Source organism: Ursus maritimus, unplaced genomic scaffold (genome assembly GCF_017311325.1).
Source record: "Ursus maritimus isolate PB19 unplaced genomic scaffold, ASM1731132v1 scaffold_36, whole genome shotgun sequence".
NCBI classification, from domain to species: domain Eukaryota; kingdom Metazoa; phylum Chordata; class Mammalia; order Carnivora; family Ursidae; genus Ursus; species Ursus maritimus.
In genome coordinates, this window is record NW_024426230.1 from 8,312,983 (window position 1) to 8,333,077 (window position 20,095).

Genomic DNA, 20,095 nt, shown 5'->3' on the forward strand with positions numbered 1-20,095 from the left:
GACATAATGTATTAACTTTCAAATTTCATTTAAAAAACTCATGTTTATATAGAAGATTTAAGATTAAAACAATCATTTGAGCTGGAGATAATGCTGATAAAAAAGAATTACCTGGAGTCAACTCGTCTCTGCTATCCTTAGCAAGCATAACAGCATGTTCTGAAACTTCAGCTGCTTCTCTCTGTACAAGCTGACGTAAACAAGCCAGTACTGCTCTTCTCAATAACAAATAGGGACTACAAAGATTCACCTGAAAAATACCATTTGGGAAATGAAAGAGCTGAAAATCTTGGTACCACTTACAATAAGTCTAATAGACATTCACTGGATCCTTCCTGATTCTGTCTAGCCCATCACTGTGCTAGATGCAGTTTATTAAATACACAGAAACTTCTTCAAACTATTCCAGTACGTATTTTTTATTACAACTTAGACATAGCTTAAGAGTAGCACATGTACTTGATTATGCCAATATTCATAAACGAATCCAAGCAGAAGCCTCTTGAGTGTTAGAAGACACAAAGTTTACATGAGTAAATATAGTTTTGAGATAAAAGAAATACAATTGAAAATTTATTTGTATCTCATACATTTGCGCTCATGCAACATTATAATGTTTTATGATTATCTAAATAGAAATTTATATAAATCTATACAAGCAGTATAGCATACTGGTTAAAAGGGAGGCTCGAGTCAAACTGCCTCAGTTTGAGTCCCAGATCAACCACTTACTAGCTGTGTAACCTTGGGCAAATTATTTAACCTCTCCGTGCCTTAGTTTCCTTATTTGTAAAATGGAAATAACACTACCCCATGTCACAGGGCTGTTGCAAAATTAACACAAAGAAACATGCAAAAGGGCTTAGCACAGCACCTGGCAAATAGTGAGTGCTCAATAAATGTTAGTTATCATTAACTATTATTAACAGTCTCTATCAATAGTATTTTATTCAGATGCCATACAGAGTAAGCAAATGCATTTTCATATAAAGGCAGAAAAGAGTTTTACTCAGAAAACATATTCACCAAAAACACTCCATAGAGACACACATTATAGACAACAAATTTTACATATATGTATATCTACTTATATATGGATGTGCATATACGTACATAGATGTGTACATATTTTAGAGATATAGAATATTTTTGCTCAAAATGACAGACTCAATACATATTCTTTTTACTTAGAAGTATCTGAACAGTGTAATCTCAACAGGTTGTATCTACTGCAGTAAATGATGATGATTGTGATATACCTTAAATGAACAATTAAAACAAGTCAAAGGTTCCGGACACAAATTCTTACTCAGTGATTCATAAGTAGAATAAAGTATAGAGTTTTTGAAATTCGTTTTTTTCTAACTATGAAAGTAAACACCAGTTTCGTGTGGTTTATGAAGTGAATATGTGTCTTACACTACTGATTTTCCAAGCAAAATGTGAGAAGAAACGGCATAGTTCTTACAGTGATCTTTATTGAGATCTGGTGTATGTGAGAAAGGACTGAAGTAGGTGAGTTTGTTGAAAAGAGCAGAGGATAAATTCGGAGAAAAAGAGTAGGTGGTGATAGCTGGCTTTTGATATATAAGAAACACATGCAAAGAGAGTGAAACCTAAATTTTATCAGAAGCCAAAAGACAGAAAAGATTTGTGAATGCATCATCAGTGAAACATATGAATGGGAGCTGCTTTATAAATATATTCTATTATACCCTCAAGTCATATCATGAACTCAAAAGTGGAAAGAGGAATGCCATTCACGAAGTCTCAAGTTAATGTCATTCCAGTCACATTAGAGAACCATTGTTAGAAACTAGTACATAGGATGAGAGAGGAGTTAAAATGTGAAAAGATTAAATTTATTCATGCCCAAAATTACAGCTGTATTTTACAACGACGACAAAAAAAAGCATTCTACAAGGCAATTTGAAAGAAAAATTAATGAATCTACTAGTTATTTTCACTGGAGTTTTACAAGCATATAATACAAGGCAGGTGCAGCATTTATTCAGGCTGGTCAAACACTCTTTTAGAGAAAGCATGCTTAAAAGTACTCTTTACTCGTTTGGTAGAAAAAAGATTGAAGGCGGTCACACAAAGCAAAATGGAACACTTAGTATCTCCATGTCATTCTCCAGCATTTATATAGGGAAGAGGAATAGAGTGAGTTAAGGCAAACAAACCAAGCAGGCAAAATATAGAAACGAGTCAAACCGTAATTATGATTCCTTTCTGAAATGAATATATAAATCAAAATGATGCAAAATTAAGTGCAAGGAGTGAGTGCACCAGCTGGAGAAGGTTAGGGAGGATTTGTTTACAGTGGTATTAAATAAACACCATGTAACATGCTACAAATACTGGACTTTGCATTAATGGTTAGCTTAAACAAAGAGATGCAGGGGAAAACAAGAACATCTACAACCAAAAAAACGACACAAAGAAACAGCACTGCAAACCTCAAAAAAAGGTTAGGAATTGAGCGTCAGGGACCTACCAACACAGAATTATCCAACAAGATCTCCTGCACAAAAACAAATGACAGACCGGTCATGACAAAACCAAAAGATAAATACTAGGATGACTTTGACAACAGTCAGCTAAGCATTAAAATATAAATATTGATAGAGCTATCATTCAAATTGGCTTAGCTTCAGCTTTAAAAATATGCCACAATTACTTCATTTTCCAACTTTAAAATATGAGTTGAGCTAAGACCTCGGAAACAGTCAACTCAAGATGTAAAGATATAAAATATTCAATAACTTAAAAATGTACATTTGTGTAATTAAGTTTTCCTCTGGAATCTCTCATTAAGCCTCAATAACAAAAGCCAGATCAAGTAGACATGAGTGTTAAAGAAGTGATCTGGATTGCATTCACATGAACAGGTGTCCAGCAAGGGACAAAGTTAATGGTTTACTTCACCACAAGTTAATTATAGATTTTTTATTCTTGGAAGCCAACTTTTAAAACTGAGAGTACTCAAAATTGCTGGCGTAGCTAAGACCAAGTTCAGAATGGAAGTTAAACAGCATGCAGTTAGAAGAAAACTCTTTCTAGTAAGATTCTTTCCTAATGATGAAATGTATTCTGAATATTCAGGGAGTTTCAATTAATATGAAAACATTTCATGCTACATAATTAAATTCTCTGTACAAAAGAAAATCTGATCATAAAGTTGTTAAAAAGGAAACCAAAAGCAATTTTCTTAGTACAGGGAATACTCTAAAATATAATGAATTCAATCTAATAAATTCAGAATAAAAGCTTACCAAAAAAATTAAGACAAAATTAACAAACTATAGTGACAGCAATTTTTAAATGATTTCTGTATAAGAAAGAATCACTTCACAGCTTAAATAACAGTAACATAAATAAGACTTCTTAATTGTTAATTTTGGTTTTCTTAATTGCTCTGAGTGTTCCTAAAACAAAAATCTGATAGTGGTCTCTATTCTTCTTTATATGTAACTTTTCTCAATCTGGGGGGAAAAAAAAGAGTAACAAATTTGATCAGATCTAATACATCAAGAATTAGTGGTAAGTTTTGCTTTTTCTTTCTCAATAAACTTAGTAAATGAATTCATGCATCACTTAAACAAATTTCAAAAGGCTGCCAATGGACAATTTCTACTATCATTTAAGAAAAAAAGAGGGCAGTATAATGGAGAGTCAAAGTCTGATCAACTTGCAAAGCAGTGGCTATTTTTCAGTAACTGATTTGGTGATGGTTCTTGGAACAGAAAGAGTAATATTCCTAGGGAAAAGGAAGGTAAAGGTAAAATCCTTTTTTCAGTTAGTGTTATTTTCTCCAAAACATGTTTAACCCAGACAGGAAACAAGTTTCTATCAGAAAAGTCAGCTGCATCCTCTTCTTAAGAGTCTTACATAACTCTGTGAAAATCACTATAAAGATTAATATAATGTATAAGTTATATGTTAAGAAAATAAAAACTACTATTATTGAGTGGTTGGTTATTAAGTGCCTGGGACATGTACCTTTACAGGTGGCATTGTGTGTAATCCTTGTGTTCTATAGACAAGGTAACTAAGGCTGGAAGAGGTTGTGGGACTTCCCTAAGGCTACAAAGCTAGGAGGTGGTAGAACTGAGATTAAGAGCTAACCATAAGTATAAAGTCACTAAGAAATAAAGAAATGGGGACTGAACAACAAGTTGAGAAACCTGGATTCTAGACTTAGAGCTACCACTATACCTAGGTATGTTACCTTGGACAAATTATTTGACTTTTTGGTCCTTGATTTATCTTTTTTATTAGGAAGGTTGGATTTAATGACATTTGAGGTTCTTTCAAGGTCTGAAATGCTACATATCCTACCTCAAGCTTATAAATGAAAAGTCTAAAGTAATGATTCTCAACTGTCATGTTACTAATGGAAGTGTGTTGTGGACATTCTAGGGGCAGAAAACGTTTAAGAGCAATGGTGTTGTTTTAATTCCAAATGTAACTCCATTTTTGAGGCAAGTCCAGATAGCAACTGGTGATACTCAAGGTAAATCTTAAAACCATTGACGATTATGAACTACTTCACCAGAACTTTTAGCATTCATCTTGCCATATTTATCAAACATATTATTAAAACCCAGATATTGATGGATATGCCACTAGAATACTAAGGAAAAATGTTATTTGCCCATCTGGGGTGGAGAGAACTTTATATGTAATTATGTGGAAAAAAGGAAGGAAAAAACAAAGACATCACATAAATTTTTCCATGTCCTATGGCATTTATACAGTATCTGGGACATAAGCACCCTATATATGTTTATTGACTAATGGATAAATATTCCAAATGTTAAGTTCAACATTGAGAAGAAAAATGAATCAATATATGAGAGGTTTAAGATGTGATTATACAAAAGTTGACCCTACCCCCTAAAGAAGACTAGAACTGAGAGAAAATAGCTATTGTACACAGACTAGAGAAGAATTAAAATAAACCTAAGTTTCCAATGAATAAAAACTAAGAACTCACTGATAATTTTATACTCACACAAAGGCAGCTGACCAAGCTAGACAGGTTGACATGTCTTGGAGCAAACATATGAAGCTGCTGAAGACAAGAAATGGCCTGAGCTTGAACAAGGCAGTCTGGGTTATCTTGCATCACTGCACAACCCAAAAGACAGGAAGTCCTTAAGGCGGAAATGGAAGTACTATTACCTAAAATGAAAGCAGAGAGCTTTGAATAATTGGTCTATGAAACCATTCCTCTTTAAACATATATTACTAGGTTTAAAAATTTTTTTTATACCGATTTTAAACTTCAGGATCTGTGAAGTAAATTTCTTCTACAAAAGCAGGGATAATCCAGATGACAGATTTTTAGGTTATGTTAGTTATTCTTACTCTGAAAAATTTATGTCAACATAAATTATTAGGTAAACAAGAACCTAAGACTAGGTTATATAAAATTTTCATAAAAAGTAGAATTAGAAATGGCTAATCAACTTAGCCCTGCTTGTATTACTTGAGTTGCTTTCAAATATTAAAATCATAGACTTTGCATTTGAACAGATCAGATTATCTGAGCTTTGGGACTTAGTCACTTCTTAGAAGAGATGAGTTCATTAAACTATTCCACTTAATGTCTATCACCTCAATTGTTAAGGGAAGCATTTAAAAAATATATCTAATCTTTCTAAATATGGTACTCCTTGTCTTTTCAAGGTAAAGAGAAATCACACTGAATGGCATTTTACAAAATATATGATCACCTACTATGTGTCAATCACAAAGGCTTTTCAACTTTTCCCTCATTTGATAGAGAAGGAAACCAAAGACCAAGGATATTCCAAAAGTCACCCAGTTAAGCCGTGGTGGAGCTTACATTAAGTTTCCTCATTTCTATGTTATTTTCTACTATATCAACATTCAGGAGTCAAAACCTTCTTCCCAAGACGACTCTTAACATTCTGCCCATGGATTTGCATAGAACATTGTGCTAAAGTGCACTTCACTGACAAGTATTTGAGTCAGTAGTAAGAAATGAATTCATTTTTTAATGTACATTTTTAATGTAAAACTTCACAAAATGAGCTATGCATACCCTGTAGCTCTGGACCCAATGTAGTAATAAGTGCATCCAAACAGCGACCAAGACTTTGGTGAACTTCAGCATGAGTAGGAGGCACATTTAACAATAACATTATAATAAGAGAAAGGGTGGGTTCCACATGCATATGATAGAGTGGGCCAGCAGAATCAATTATCAATGATAGCGAATGTAGCGCCCAGGTCTGTGAAGACAGAGAAAAACAATTTAAAATGCTACAGCAGCATTAAGAAACATAAAACACAATGAATTGTTCTTTGTTGAAGCAAGTGATAAAGTAACAGCAAAGTAAAGTTACTTGTGTGCTATTGCTAACCTGGAAAGAGAAACAGAGAACATAAAGAGAAAGAGGGAACATAAGAAGTTTAAGAAAAGATTTCTCTTCACATATTCAGTAAAAAACAATGAAAGACAATCATCTAATTTAGAGTGGTAAACTGAAATCTCCACACTAGGAATTCCAAGCCTATGTTTGGTTCTTTAGCTAACAGCCTGAACTGAATCTAGTTTGTTGAAAATTGTTTATTGTTTAATCTATGTGAACAAAAATCCCAGTTTTTAAAAGATTCAAAATAAATAAATATTCAACAAAATCTACAATTACATGCAGTAATATGGACAATCTCTTGAACATAATGTTGAAGAAAGCCAGACATAAAAGAGTACATACCATATGATTCCATTGATATAAAGTATAAAAGCAGGCAAAACTAATATATGATGTTGCAAATTAGGATAGTGGTTATCCTTGGTGGGACAGGTAGTAACTAGAAGAGAACATGAGGAGAGCGTTTGGGGTATTGATAATGTTCTATTTCTTGATCTAGGTGCTGGTTACATGGTGTATTTAGTTTGTATACTTTATTCACAGAGATGCACACTTAAGACAAGTGCACTTTCATAAACATATAAAAATAAGTATAGGTACAAAATAAGTATATATTCTATATATAAATATTTCTTTATTAAACAAATGAAATGCCTTTGAGCCAGATCTGACCTGCCACATGTTTTTATAAATAAAGCTTTACTGAAACACAGTCATGCTCATTTATTTAAAATATTTATGGCTGCTTTACCGCTACAATGGCAGAATTGTGCAGCTGACAGAGACTGTATGACGTGTAAAGTGTACACAATTCACTATGTGGCTCTTAATAAAATACGTTTGTCAACTCTGGTTTAAATTAACAAGCCTCTCCCAGTACCTCAGGATGGGGCTGTCTTTGGAGATAGGGTCTTTAAAGAAGTTAAAATGAGGCTCTTAGGGTGGGCCCTAACCCAATGTGACTGGTGTCCTAAGAAGAGAAAATCTGGACAGAGTGACACTACAGATGCATAAGCACAGAGGAAAAGACCATGTGAAGACACAATGAGAAGGTGACCACCTGAAAGCCAAGCAAAGAAGGCTCAGAAGAAATCAAACTGGCTGACACTTTGTTCTTGGAATTCTAGCCTCCAGAACCATGAGAAAATAAATTTCTGTTGTTTAAGCCACCAATGAATGAATGAACAAAAGAACGAATGAATGAAACAAGCGGTTATATACTGATAACCAATGCAGTCAGATGATAGGTATAATAGGGTCCTTAGAGTATATTCTACTTCTTTTTTTTTATTCTTTTTTTTTTTTTTTTAAGATTTTATTTACTTATTTGACAGAGATAGAGACAGCCAGCGAGAGAGGGAACACAAGCAGGGGGAGTGGGAGAGGAAGAAGCAGGCTCATAGCAGAGGAGCCTGACGTGGGGCTCGATCCCGAAACGCCGGGATCACGCCCTGAGCCGAAGGCAGGCGCTTAACCACTGTGCCACCCAGGCGCCCCTAGAGTATATTCTACTTCTATGTATGTTTTAAGTACATAAAAAGTTCTCCCTTTAGGAAACTGAGAAAGTTTTACCCCTTACCAAAGAAAGCTTATAGTACTTTGAATGCTACAAAAATACACTGTTAAGAGATAACAGTAATCAAGAAGAGCCAGATTTGATGACAGTGGAAGCCACTAAAAGCATTTAATCAACAAAAAAGTATTTGATATAATAGTATGTGTATTCACAACAGACTTCTTAAAGGGGAAGAAGAGAAATACAATAAATAAAAGCAAGAGTGCAATAATAAAGGAGGATGAAAGAATGGAACACCATAGAAGTTAACTTAGTCAACTATTGGATGATGATGAGGCGGAGACTATTTGTAATACGGTAATCCAAAGAATGAGAGCTAACTGTGGATTAGGGATGCTGAAATTTGACGAGAATGTAGTTAAACTGGATCTCAGAACACTAGAAAATTTGGATTATGAGATAGGAATAGTAAGGGAAAAGAACAATAGGAAAAATATAAGTGCAGATATGAGAAAGGCACATGTAGGATGAAAATATGCAGATAATCTATAAACCAGTACTTTGGGGTAATAATTGACAAGGTTCCTGGGTCAGTTGACAGGACTTCAATGAGGTGATGAAGCAATAAGCAGTTTCCCCAGATTTTTGGAAGGGAAGTGGCAAGATGAAAGTCTTTCAGGAAAACAAAGGGGTCTTCACATCTAGGGGGAGCTGAAAAGAACCTAAAAATATTACTATAGTAATTAGGAACACACAGGGAGGCAGAGATAAGGGGAGAAGAAGAGCAGGAATAGTAATAATCATTCAAGATTTGATTAAGATATCAAGAGAATGAGGATTTTAACTGAAATGGGTAAGATGTGTACAATAATACAGTAAATGGGTTAAGAACATAGGTTTAGAGTTCATGACTTGTGTTCTTGAACTGATGCCATGATTAATTAGCTTAGCTTTCAGTTGTGAGCAAGTTACTTAGTTTCTATAAATTCCAGTTTTCTTTTTGTATAAGGGGAATACACAGCCTAGATTGCTGTGAGGCTTAAATATGTTAATGTTGTAGAAGAATATAAAACAATCCTTGGTACCTATTAAGCTCTCCAAAATAGTAAATGTTATTATTAAGATGGAAGGAAGATCCATTTTCAGAAAAAGATACTGAATTTGACTTTAGAAACTCTGAGTGTGAAGTAAAGATAGTGAGATTGGAATTTCAAAAGCCATCAAGGTTAACAATGGTTTGGATATTTATCGGGGGGGGGGATTATTTATGAATTACTAATGGTCTATAAAAATAATCTGCATTATATACAAATCATGAATTTCAAGAATATATCACATTGGGGTATTTACCTGCACATCAGGAGAAGTACTGTCCTGAGACAAAGTATAAAGGATTCCAACACAAGCATTCAAATGTTGAGAAGAACTTATTCCTCCTAAATATCTATGCAGGGATCCCAAAGCCAATGAGTATCCTGTTCTGGTAACCACATCCCTTGCTGATTTCAGTCTATAATTATGGAAATAAATAATAATCACTGAACAAAACTAATGCATGTACACTGTCACTCAGGCAAAACATTTTGTATAAATAGCTGCAAAATTCAAAAATATATTTACTGTTAACTGATAAAAAAAATTCTGAAATGACCTAAAAAGAAAAACAGTTTAAATAAAAATGTCTTCACATTATTAACGATTATTTAAGTATGAACAATTTCATTGTTTTTCAGAGATACACTAAATTTGTAAGACAAGCATTATTACTTTACTGTTAAGTTACTTTTTACAAGTTGAAGTACAACCAACACACAATATCCTGTTAGTTTCAGGCATACATCATAGTGATTTGGTATTTTTATACATTATGAAATACTCTCCACAGTAAGTCTAGTTACCATCTGTTACCATACAAAGTTTCTGCAATATTATTGACTATATTCTATGTTATACATTACATCCCATGACTTATTTATTTTATAACTGGAAGTCTGGATCTCTTAATTCCCTTCACCTGTTTTGCACCCCCCTCTCCTCTGTGGCAACCAACAGTTTATTTCTTCTATCTATGTTAGTTTGTTCGTTCATTTCTTTTTCACATATAAGTGAAATCACATGGTATTTGTCTTTCTCTCTTATTTCACTGAGCATAATACCCTCTAGGTCCACCCATGTTGTCACAAATGGCAAGATTTCCTTCTTTTTTATGGCTAATATTACACACAACATCTTCTTTATCCATTCATTTATTAATAGACACAGGTTGCTTCCATATTTTGGGTATTGTAAATAATGCTGCAATGAACACAGGAGTGCACATATCTCTTTTAATGAATGTTTTCATTTCCTTTGAATGAATACTCAGCAGTGGAACTGCTGGACTGTATTTTATATTTTTTGAGGAACCGCCACAATATTTTCCATAGTGGCTGCACCAATTTATATTACCACCAACAGTGTATGGTGGGAATTTTTTTCTCCACATCCTACTCAACACTTGTTACTGTCTTTTGGATACGAGCCAATTAGACAAGTGTGAGGTGATGTCTCTCTGTGGTTTTGATCTGCATTTCCATGATGATTAATGATGTGGAGAAGCTCTTCAAGTGCCTGTTGGCCATCTGCGTGTCTTCTTTGGAAAAACGTCTATTTGGTCCTCTGCCCATTTTTTTAAAATCAGGTTTTTTTGTGTTTTTTTTTTTAAAGATTTTATTTATTTATTTGACAGAGAGATAGCCAGCGAGAGAGGGAACACAGCAGGGGAGTGGGAGAGGAAGAAGCAGGCTCCCAGCGCAGGAGCCCGATGTGGTACTCGATCCCGGAATGCCGGGATCACGCCCTGAGCCAAAGGCAGACACTTAACGACTGCGCCACCTAGGCGCCCCTTAAATCAGGTTTTTGACATTAAGTTGTTTAAGTTCTTTATATATTTTGGATATTAACCCCTTACCACATATATGATTTGCAAATATCTTCCACCATTCATAGGTTGCCTTTTTGTTTTGTGAATGGTTTCCTTCATTGTACAAAAGCTTTTTATTTTTATTATTTTTTAAGATTTTATTTGAGAGACTGAGAGACAGCACAAGCAAGGGGAGCGGCAGGCAGAGGGAGAGGGAGAAGCAGACTGCCCTTGAGCAGGGATCCTGATGCAGGACTCAATCCCAAGACTCTGGGATCATGACCTGAGCCGAAGGCAGACGCTTAACGGAGCCACCCAGGTGCCCTGTACAAAAGCTTTTTAGTTTGATGTAATTCTATTTGTTTGTTTCAGCTTTTGTTGCCATTGCCTGAGGAGCTTGACGTCCTTCCCGCTAAATATTACTGCTAAGATTAATGTCAAAGAATTTACTGCCTATGTTTTCTTCTAGGAGTTTTATGGTTTCTGGTCTTACTTCAAGTCTTTCATCCACTCAGAATTTATTTTTGTATACAATGTAAGATAGTGGTTCAGTTTCAATTTTTTTTGCGTGTAGCTGTCTTGTTTCCCCAATACAATTATTAAACAGACTGTTTTCCCCCATTGTTTTGTTTGTTTTTAAAGTAACTATGACCAAAGTGGGGCTTGAACTTACGGCCCCAAGATCAAGAGTTGCATGCTCTACTGACTGAGCCAACCAGTAGCCCATTTCTCTCCCATTATACATTCTTGATTCCTTTGTCAAATTAATTGACTAGTTATGTGTGGGTTTATTTCTGGACTAACACACTGATCTGTGTTTGTTTTTATGCCAGTAACATACTGCTTTAATTACTATCGCTTTGTCATATAGTTTGAAATCAGCATACCTCCAGCTTTATTCTTTCTAAGACTGCTTTGGCTATTTGGGATCTTTAGTGGTCCCATACAAATTTCAGGGATTTTTTTGTTCTAGCACTGTGAAAAATGTCATTGGTATTTTGATGGGGATTACACTGAATCTGTAGATTGCTTTGGGTAGTATGGATATTTTAACAATATTAAATCTTACAATTCATGAGCATACTGTGTATGTGTGTGTGTGTATCAAAATATGGAACACTTCATGAATTTGCATGCCATTTTTGTGGAGCATGGTATATCTTTCCATTTATTTGTGTCACCTTCAATTTCTTTCAACAATGTCTTAATGTTTTCAGTGTACAGGCTGTTTACTCCCTTGGTGAAATTGATTCTTAGGTATTTTACTCTTATTGACAATAGTGATTGGGATTGTTTCCTTAATTTCTCTTCCTTCCTTCCTTCCTTCCTTCCTTCCTTCCTTCCTTCCTTTCTCTTTCTTTTCTTTTCTTTTCTTTTCTTTTCTTTTCTTTTCTTTTCTTCTCTTTCTTTCGATTTTATTTATTTGACAGAGAGAGAGACAGCCAGCGAGAGAGGGAACACGAGCAGGGGGAGTGGGAGAGGAAGAAGCAGGCTCCCAGTGGAGCAGGGAGCCCGATGTGGGGCTCCATCCCAGCACCCTGGGATGATGCCCTGGGGCGAAGGCAGATGCTTAACAACTGAGCCAACCAGACGCCCCTCCTTAATTTCTCTTTCTTTTTTTTTTTTTTTAAAGATTTTATTTATTTATGTGACAGAGAGACAGCCAGCGAGAGAGGGAACACAGCAGGGGGAGTGGGAGAGGAAGAACCAGGCTCCCAGCGGAGGAGCCCGATGTGGGACTCGATCCCGGAACGCCGGGATCACGCCCTGAGCCGAAGGCAGACGCTTAACGACTGTGCCACCCAGGCGCCCCTTTAATTTCTCTTTCTGACAGCTTGTTATTAATGTATAGAAACAGATTTCTGTATGTTATTTTTGTATCCTGTGACTTTACTGAATTCATTTAATTCTAATAGTTTTTTGGTGGAGTCTTTAGAATTTTCTAATTTTATATTATGTCATCTACAAAGAGTGACAGTTTTGCCTTTTCCTTTCTCATCTGGATGTCCTTTATTTCTTTTTCTTGTCTAAATGCATGGCTAAGACTTCCAAAACCAAGGTGAATAAAAGTGGAGAGAGTGGGCGTCCTTTTTTTCCCCTGATGTTAGAGGAAAACCTTTTAGCTTTTCACCATGGAGTGTGATAGCTATGGGCTTGTCATATATGGTCTTCTTAATGCTGAGGTATATTCCTTCCATATCTACTTTGTTGAGAGCGTCATTAAATTACATTTTAAAAACTCACAATCCTGAGATACTTTAATTCCATACAAAGAGAGTTTCAACTCAAGAACTTTGATTTTAAAGTTAAATATAGTAAGAAAAATAAACATTTATTAGGAGGTTTCTTACACATTCTGTGCTAATTTAAGTGTTTTACATTTAGTCTTTTAATCCTCCCAACAACCTTGAGATTTGTACTATTATCAGTTCCGTTTTACAGATAAGGAGGACAAAATGATAGCCAAATAACTCTTATAAAGTAACCAACTATTAAGTGGAAGAATGGGATATGAACCAAATTTAGTAATCTGACTCTGGACTTCAAACTCTCTTTTTTTTAAAGTTTATTTATTTATAATCTCTACACCTAACGTGGGGCTTGAACTTACAACCCTGATATCAAGAGTTGCACACTCTACCAACTGAGCCAGCCAGGCACCCCCAGACTTCAAGCTCTTAACCACATCAGTCACATGTATTTAGTAAACTGGAAGATCAAAGTGCTACTTGCATTACTACTACTACCACTACTACTACTACAAATATAACTTTATATACATATATTACTAATATAACCATTAACTTTTATTTGTGGTTGTTTTATTCTTTCATATTACTTTCATATTTATTATCTCATTTGCCTTAACACTGTTAAGCATACAGGGTAGTATTAACAACCTTCTATTTGAAGTAGAGGATATTTACCCCAAAGATACAAATGTAGTGATCCAAAGGGGCACCCACACCCCAATGTTTATAGCAGCAATGTCCACAATAGCCAAACTGTGGGAAGAGCCCATATGTCCATCGACAGATGAATAGATAAAGAAGATGTGGTGTACACACACACACACACACACACACACACACACACACACACAGAGGAATATTACGGAGCCATCAAAAAAATATGAAACCTTGCCATTAGAATGACCTGGATGGAACTAACAGTAGGTATTATGCTGAGTGAAATAAGACAATCAGAGAAAGACAATTATCATATGATCTCACTGATACATAGAATTTAAGAAACAAAACAGAGGATCACAGGGGAAGAGAGAAAAAATACAACAAGCCAAAACCAGAGAGGGGGACAAACCTTACGAGACTTAATCACAGGAAACAAACTGAGGTTTGCTGGAGGGGAGGGAGGTGGAAGGATGGGGTAACTGGGTGATGGACATTAAGGAGGGCATGTAATGAGCACTGAGTATTATGTAAGACTGATGAATCACAGACCTGTACCTCTGAAACCAATAATACATTAAATGTTAATTAATTGAATTAAAATTTTAAAATGCTAAAAAAAAAAAAAGGAAACAGGAAAATCAGCTGAGAGGTTTACTCTCTGCTCATGACCTCAGAGCTGGCAAAAATGAAAACATAGTTTATGCTTCCTGATCATGACAGCCTACAGCCTTTACTCTTTGCAGCAGATTGTTATAACTGCCTATTATCTATATTTTATATGATGAAACTCCATAAGTGTCTTATTCCCAGAGTCCATTTCACTGATAGCCAATTGTACCACTCAATATTAGTAATCTTTCTCTTCTTATATAAAAACTGAAGCCAAAATAGTAATAGTTTTATGTTTCAAGATGAGCTGACTCTTCATTTGAAAGTTATCTGTGTTTATCAATTGTTTTCTCAGTTAATTCCCAGAATGAAGTTTCACTAGTTCCAAAAAAATCAACAAGCTATACCCAGTTTTGACACACTATGAATATTAAATAAGAAATTCACTTACTTGTCAAAGCTAACTTGAGCTAATGCAGCAGTAAAAGCTCCATCATCAACAACTTGGGCTAATCTAGCCCATGCCTCTGCAGCTGCACATCTCAAGAGGGGGTTGGGACTTTCTAGGGCTCCCATCAGCAACGCTAGGGCAGGTCTTCTCACTTCTTCTGGACCCAAATTTCCCTTGGAGCCAGCTAAATACTAAATATGTAAAAAATAATCCAAACTTACAATTGTAGTAAATTTCCTTTTCCTTTTAAAAAAAATTATTTATTTTAGAGAAAGAGAGAGCCTGACAGCGAATGCAACTGAGGTGAGGGGTAAAGGTGGAGGGAGAGAGAACCTCAAGGAGACTCCCTGCCGAATGTGGAGCCTGACTCAGGGCTTGATCTCATGACCCTGAGGATCATACCTGAGCCGAAATCAAGAGTCAGAAGCTTAACAGACAGCCATCCAGGCGCCCCTGTAGTAAATTTTCTAATCCAGTTTGGAATGAATACTCTGGTTAAGCAAATACGCTCATACTTGGATTACTACTTACACACACACACACACACACACACACACACACGCACAGGCACACAAATAAACACTGAACACCCAAAAATAATTTGATTTTTCACAGAAAGTTCTTTAGAAGTTTAAACAATATGGTAATTGTCACTATAGTATATATGCGTTCAAAAGAACATCAACAGAAATTTGTTGAATTTGAACACCCAAAAATAATTTGATTTTTCACAGAAAGTTCTTTAGAAGTTTAAACAATATGGTAATTGTCACTATAGTATATATGCGTTCAAAAGAACATCAACAGAAATTTCCATAAAATAACCAATGAAGTGTATTACATTTTAGTTAGAAACAACAAGCCATAAAGGCAACAATAAGCCAGATTTGGCCCATAGGCCATAGTCTGCCAACCTCTGGTATAGGACATTAGGTTGAGTAGGTTAAAGCATGGTCGTAAGCCAAGACTTTAGGTTTGATTTCTGACTAACAAGTTTTACATAGAGAAAAAGTAAAAGGGGAATTACAAATCCTGAAACATTTTCATTAGGAGATTAGGAAAAAAGGGAAGAGAAAAAAGCAGCAGTTCTTTAAAAACACCTTCCTCCAACCTACTTAGTTGGCCATATGTTAGAAAAAAAAATTAAGTGAACACCAGAATAAAAAAAAAAAACAGAATTACCTTCAAGAAACTAGAGAGTGAAGAAACAACATGTAACTGAACTATTTGTTGACGAGCTCCTTTTGTGTGCTTTATACTGTCCAAAAGCTGTTCCAGTACAAAAAGCCTAAAATCAGAAACAACAAGATTTAAAAGCAAATATAAGACAGTGAATTTGTTAATAAAGATAAAGTAAGCCAACGGGCATTACTGAGTATACACTGTTAATCTGTTTTGTTGCACTAAACAGCTAAAATGAAATAAACTATTGCTGAACATACTAAAACATTTTAGGAAAAGAAAATATATCATAAAAAATACAAAAACATTTTGATTTTGTATCATTCTGGGTGGATGAGAAGCATTATTATGTGAATAAAAAAACCCACAAAAGTTATCACTTAATAAATATTTACCTGGACAAATTCTATCTCAATAACTATTTGCTAAACAAAGATATCTTATTTTTTTCTTCTTTTCTAAGTAACTCTATGTCTTCTTTTTTAAGTAATTCTATGCCTAATATGGGGCTCAACTCACAACCCTGAGGTCAAGAGTCACATGTCCTACTGACTGAGCCAGGCGGGCACCCCTAAACAAAGGATATATTAAAAGTTACTTGTAACTTTTTTGTTCTTAATAATAATACATTGCTTTATCTGAAAGGTAGCACCAACTTATGTTTATAATGAGAATCAGAACAGCTCTTTGAACTTCCAGCTATACTTTAAAATGTACTTAGGATCACACAATACATTACTATAATTTTAACTCTTGTGTTTCTCACTTAACATTACCTCCTAAGAACCTTTCAAATCATTCTTATTCTTCGGTAACTTTCATGAAGCCAAATTTTACTGTGCACATGTATTACAATTTGTTCAATCATTCTACTGATGGAGAGAGAAATTTTCTAATTTTCACAATTCTAACTATGATGGATATAGAAATTATTTTTGGTCTGGGATTGAATGTATCCATTAGCTATTTACGTAGCTTCTGTGAATTGTTTTACATGTCCTTACAGCACAGAGCTTTCATTTAATTAATTAATTTACTGTTTTTAAATTGAAGTATAGTTGACATATGATGTATCAGTTTCAGGCGTATAACATAGTGATTTGACAGTTATATACACTATGAAGTAATCACTATAATAAGTCCGGTTACCATTTGTCATCATACAAAGTTATTACAATATTACTGACTATATTACCTATGCTGTACTTTTCATCCACATGACTTATTTATTTTATAACTGGAAGCTCACGTCTCTTAATTCCCTTTCCCTATTTCGCCCATTCTGCCATCCCCCTCCCTGTGGCAACCATCAGTTTGTTCTCAGTATTTAGAGTGTGTTTTATTCTATTTGTTTGTTTTTTAGATTCCACATAGAAGTAGCACAGGGCTTCTAAATCATTATGTTCAGATTAAAAATATGTAACCATAAAATAAACAACCCTGTCTTGTCCACTAATTCTTCCAAGGTTTAAAAACACTGTTTCTAAGCCCTATATTTAAAAACTTCTCCCTTCTCTCCCTCTAAATCAGGAAAACTAAAATATTATTTTTTCAGTTGTGACCTACCTTGATGGCAGGCATAGGACCTTCTAATTTATCTTCATCTCTAGTATCTGTGTTTGGCATGTAGTAGGCAGTCAAATGTGTTTGTTGAAAAATCATAAAGCCCAACTACATCCAATGAGTTAAAAAAAAAAAAAAAAAAAGCCTGCTACTTGCCATTCAGTATGACTCCCTGAAGATGGCACATGCATGTACTTTTACCCAACTCTCATGTACTTACAATAAAATATCCTGAGCCCTTAATCAGATCTGTATCATTCCACTGAGGTAACAAGGCCTAAATAGAGTTCTCCAAATAGCAATTTTGTTAACAAAACAGAATAGAGGGGCCTCTGGGTGGTTCAATCCATTAAGTGTCCAACTGCTGATCTCAGCACATGTCTTGATCTCAGGGTTGTGAGTTCAAGCCCTGCGTGAAGCCTACTTAAAAAAAAAAACAACAAAAAAACAAAACTGAAAACAAAACAAAAAGATAAACAGAATAGACAGATATGGGCACTGTACTTTAAGAAATCCAACTGTGGACGAAGTTAGAAAAAAAGGAAGGTATGAGGCTATCAGTATATGAGTTGGGGAAAGGAGTATATATAAAATCAGCTCAAAGAACGTAATAAACATGGTGAAGCACTAAATATTTTGGGGAAACCACAGTAACCCTAAGTACTCTATTTATTTAAATATGTACTTCCTTATTTCAAGTTTAATCTCTTCATCAGAGTAAGTTTGAAAAATTGAGGAATGCAAATGAAGAAAAATAAAATTCATCCCTTATCCCATCTAGAAAGAGCCACCATTACCATTTTGGCAAATTTGTTCTAGTCTTCCCCACACAGACATATGGGTATTACTTTTACAAAACTGGGATCACATTGTATACTTTATTAAAATACTTTTTCCTCAACATTATTCCCATCTTATTAACTATGATACTGAAATAATTTTAAATAGCTATTAGTATAATATAGTCTGGCAATATAATACTTCATTTAACCTATTTCCTTGTATGGGACATTTAGGCCACTTCTAATTGTTGTTATTATACATAAAATTTTTTGTTTTTCGAGACCATATTTAAGGAACTTTGTTTCAAGAACTGCCTACAGAGAAGACTATGGAGGGTAAAGATGACAAAGAGAAATTAAGGATAACCATATGGTCAGGATCACAGGTTTTAAAAACCTAAAATGTCATTATAAGATCATATCTTAATCATCTGTTAGCAGTGGGACTATATCATGCTGTAAGTACTAAAAATACATAAAGATTTTTTTTACATTATAATAAAACTTGACCTGTACACAGAACTGCCAGAGCTCCCCATTTTTTCTCCACCCTTTATTCCCAAATGCTGACAAAGATCTCAATAAAACATTCTCAATCTTCAGGAAGATGGAGAGGACTTGTTTTTAGTAATACTGAATTGGTATGCCTAAGTAGCATTGATTATAACATACAATTATTAGTTTGGAATGAAATTAGATACTGAAACAAAGTTTTCGGTCTAGATAAATTAAAAATCTATAGTTAACTGAGTAAACAGCTAGATAGAACATCCGAAAATGCTGATTTATTGTATGCTTTCAGAGAGGGTGTACATGGTGGAAATTTCTAGTGCTGAGAACTATGCTTTTCCTCTCTATCAACCCACAATCATTTTACAGCATTTACAGCAGTGGTTCTTAACCCTGGCTGCATGTCAGAATTACCTAAGGAGTTTTTGAAAATTTCAATACCCAACATACATGCATACCAAACTACTAAATCAGAATCTACATTTTAAAAAGTTGTCCAAGTGACTGCAATATATTGTCAAGGGTAGAACAATGTTCAGGTGAATGAAGTAACTCACTCTTTGCATTTGGGTGCAAAATGTTTCAAAGAAAGCACATATAACAAATGCACAGGATCAATCATAGTTCTGTCTGTATAACATTATCTTGACATTCTCGAACTTTATAAACATTTTAGTGCTTTAAAATTACCAACACAAAGTTTTTTTACTCTTAGAATCCTATAGTCAAAATAGAGAAAACCAAATGACTTAAAGACAATTTAATTTCTATGTGCATAAATAAAATATGAAAAACCTATTTCTAATCTTAGGGCAATCTCATGTTATAAAAGAGTTTCTTTTAAGCTGTTAAAACACAAAGCTAAGCACAATGACAAGAAAATGCTTTGAAATATTCAGCTGCTGTTATTAAATACAGATACTTTGGTTAAAACCTTTTTTTCCTCTAGGAATGTAAATATACAGCCAAAAGAAAGAGGGTCTGACATCTTAAACAAGTATCATATTTGGGATAGCAGGAAATTAGAAACTTAACTTTCCTATTTATGAGTTTATCTTCTCTGGTCCTCTAATGACACCCAATGGAGACTGCTGATAGCTGCTTATGACACACTTTCTATATTTGGAATCCTGCCAGATTATTTCCTTTAAAAATATCCAAAGTACTGCCTACTATTTTTATTCAGTTACTATCTAAACACAATATGTTTTGCTTTTACCAGTTCTCAACACTTTTATTAAAACAAATAAAACCTCTC

General features: G+C 34.6%; 1 protein-coding gene across 10 annotated transcripts in view; it reads right to left on the bottom strand.

Moving 5' to 3' along the window:
• The window catches only part of HEATR5A (HEAT repeat containing 5A), a 108,811-nt gene that overhangs the window by 37,622 nt on the left and 51,094 nt on the right, over positions 1-20,095 (bottom strand). For all 10 annotated transcript variants that reach the window (XR_005832040.1, XM_040620810.1, XM_040620809.1 and 7 more), the window contains 6 exons: positions 15,983-16,088; positions 14,801-14,991; positions 9,277-9,436; positions 6,077-6,266; positions 5,021-5,190; positions 112-250 (listed from right to left, as the gene is read on the bottom strand). Coding sequence is in view for 9 of the 10 variants with exons in the window: in XM_040620810.1 (XP_040476744.1) it covers positions 112-250; positions 5,021-5,190; positions 6,077-6,266; positions 9,277-9,436; positions 14,801-14,991; positions 15,983-16,088 (956 nt within the window). In the remaining variant the exon portion in view is untranslated. The remainder of the gene's footprint in view (positions 1-111; positions 251-5,020; positions 5,191-6,076; positions 6,267-9,276; positions 9,437-14,800; positions 14,992-15,982; positions 16,089-20,095) is intronic.